This window comes from Nicrophorus vespilloides, unplaced genomic scaffold, assembly GCF_001412225.1.
Source record: "Nicrophorus vespilloides isolate i.1.1-1 unplaced genomic scaffold, Nicve_v1.0, whole genome shotgun sequence".
NCBI classification, from domain to species: domain Eukaryota; kingdom Metazoa; phylum Arthropoda; class Insecta; order Coleoptera; family Silphidae; genus Nicrophorus; species Nicrophorus vespilloides.
Genome location: NW_017098554.1, coordinates 1 through 2,488, shown reverse-complemented (window position 1 = coordinate 2,488; position 2,488 = coordinate 1). Strand labels below are relative to the sequence as shown.

Here is a 2,488-nt window from a genome sequence, read left to right as displayed (position 1 = left end):
CTGCTTTTTCGAACGTTCTCATTTTAATTTTTCAACTTTGAAAGCGTATTACAGCAATATGGATAAGAGCACAGAAATATATCAATACTTGCTGGATTCCCTAAACATTCAGCTTTCATATGCATATATTGGATTCATTCTATCTATTATAGTTTTCGAGTAAATCAATGAAATGTGAAAACACTGCTTTTTCGAACGTTTTTTATACTTTGAACGCGTATTACAGCAATATTGATAAGAGCACAGGAATGTATCTATACTTTTCTATAAGTTTTGATGAAATAAGAGTGAAATGTTGTAGAATGCTGCGTTCGTTTGCAATTTGGAACTATTGATCGTTCATTACTGGAAATTGGAATGATTTTTTTGTTTGTTTCGCAATTAAATATTCCATTCGAACCCTTCGATTTCCTGTGGTTGGCGGAACTGCGGCGAGCACTGGCTGTCATCGTAATTGACGAACAGGTGACAGGTAATTAAGAGTTCTGTTCCTCTTTTTTTTTTTGTAATTGTAATTTTGAATAATTTCCAATGTAAATTGTAACTTTTCCGCGGAAATTCGCAATGCATTTAGCATCTAAAATTGGTATTCGATGGGCTGCAGGGAATGTGGGACAGCAGGAGCGGAGACGAGACGGCAGGAATGCTGCGGCCGCCCGGCATGCGCACACTACGGAACGCACGTCCAGTGTGTCTGAGACGTTCCTACCTGTCTGACGTGAAGTTTGCAAAAAAAAATATAAATAAAAATAAATATAGGAATAGAAGTGCAGTTGGAACGAGCCCAAAAGCACCGACGAAGACGACGAAACTTCGGATCTGTAGGTAATTATTGTAGGGTGCGAGGGTGGTGTTGGTAGAGAGTTTCGATAGAGAATGTAAACATAACCTGCAAATTGCTGTTCTCTATTTTCGGTTGCGGTTTCTCATATATGTATATATAGTTTCTGTTGGATTTATTGCAGACATGAATGATGATGCAGTGATTGCCACCAACGACGATGCAAGCGAATGCAAACGGAACGCAGTCCAGCTGGGCTACTGGAAGGACAACTACATTTCACACTTGATAAAGCACGGCAAGAGGAGGGCTCCGGAGATCAACAGAGGTTACTATGCCAGGGTGAAAGGAGTCGAGAAGGTGATCCACAAGTTCCTGCAGAGGGTCGGTGACAAGGCACAGATAATCAATCTGGGCTCTGGCTACGATACGCTGTATTGGAGACTGATGGATGAGAACATAAGCATTGCGAATTTCATCGAGATCGACTTCCCATCAGTGACAGCGAGGAAATGCTACCTGATCAAGCGCAACAAGCATCTGCTGGAGAAGGTGTACACACAGGATGGGGAGGTGAAATTGAGCGCAACTGATATGCATGCAGGGTCTTATCACTGTCTCGGAGTGGATCTGAGGAACACGGCTGAGCTGGAGGAGAAGCTCCAGCAGGCGGAGTGCGATTACAATGCGCCCACTCTGTTCATAGCTGAATGCGTGCTGGTGTACATCGAGAACAATTGCGTGGATAGGTTGATGAAGTTCATAGCTGGTAAATTCCCGAACGCGCTGTTTGTTAATTACGAGATGTGCAATATGAACGACACTTTCGGGGATGTGATGATGGAGAATCTGAGGGCGAGGGGTTGCAACTTGGCTGGGATCGCGAGCTGCAAGAATCTGGAGACGCAGCAGCAGAACAGATTCGGGAACAACAACTGGAGCGGATCGAAGGCCTGGGATATGGTGAACGTGTACTACAGTTTCCCTGCCGGAGAGCGCGAGAAGATCGAGCGCATCGAGTTCCTCGACGAGCAGGAGCTGCTGATACAGCTGTTCCAGCACTATTGCATCTGCATTGGATGGATGGGCGACACCTTCGACGGGCTTTTCATCGAGGACGCCTAGATCTGTGCCCTCATCATCAACAACAACAATAACATCAAATTCAGCAGCAGCAGCAGCGATCGTGCATGTTAACCGTAAGAAGCCCCACCATACCATACCCTGAACCCCCACCGAATTTCGTTTACTGTGTAAGTATGCGTGTGACAAAAATATATGTAATAATGATTATTAATATTAAATATTTGTAAAATTACCTTTCGTTATCCGCTTTTTACGATGAATCGTATTTTTTGAATTGGATCGTTTATATATATATATATGTATATTATATGATGAGACATGTAAATGAAATAAAGTATATAATTAATGAATTACTCTTACCCTACTTCGATTGATGGATCTGTGATATTTTTATTCTTATATAAGTTTGTCTTCGTTGTGCTTAGCTAATAATAACAAATAATTTAGCAACGCTTTGTTTATAGTTTCCTCTGTGTTATATAAATGAATAAATATATTATATATATAGGCTAATAATAATCTTTTGTCTTTTTCTCGTCCATCCACCCACTCCAGATTCATTCATTCATATTCATATGCATATATTGGATTAATTCTATCTATTATAGTTTTCGAGTAAAT

The 2,488-nt window shown here is 41.2% G+C and overlaps 1 protein-coding gene across 2 annotated transcripts; it reads left to right on the top strand.

Annotated features, from left to right (window-relative positions):
• Positions 1-565: 565 nt before the first annotated feature.
• Positions 566-2,365, top strand: LOC108562734 (leucine carboxyl methyltransferase 1). Of its 2 annotated transcripts, none has more exons than XM_017921152.1 (2): positions 566-825; positions 945-2,365. In XM_017921152.1, exon 2 carries the CDS (start codon positions 968-970, stop codon positions 1,904-1,906), a length of 939 nt encoding a protein of 312 aa, XP_017776641.1. In that variant the 5' UTR covers positions 566-825; positions 945-967; the 3' UTR covers positions 1,907-2,365. The 2 variants fall into 2 exon arrangements, with proteins under 2 accessions (XP_017776641.1, XP_017776640.1); XM_017921151.1 differs by having other exon boundaries at positions 571-825; positions 966-2,363.
• The last annotated feature ends 123 nt before the right edge of the window (positions 2,366-2,488 follow it).

Bases quoted from the DNA above. Each gene is read 5' to 3' on its own strand.
- LOC108562734 (XM_017921152.1), top strand. From the start codon at position 968: ATGAATGATGATGCAGTGATTGCCACCAACGACGATGCAAGCGAATGC.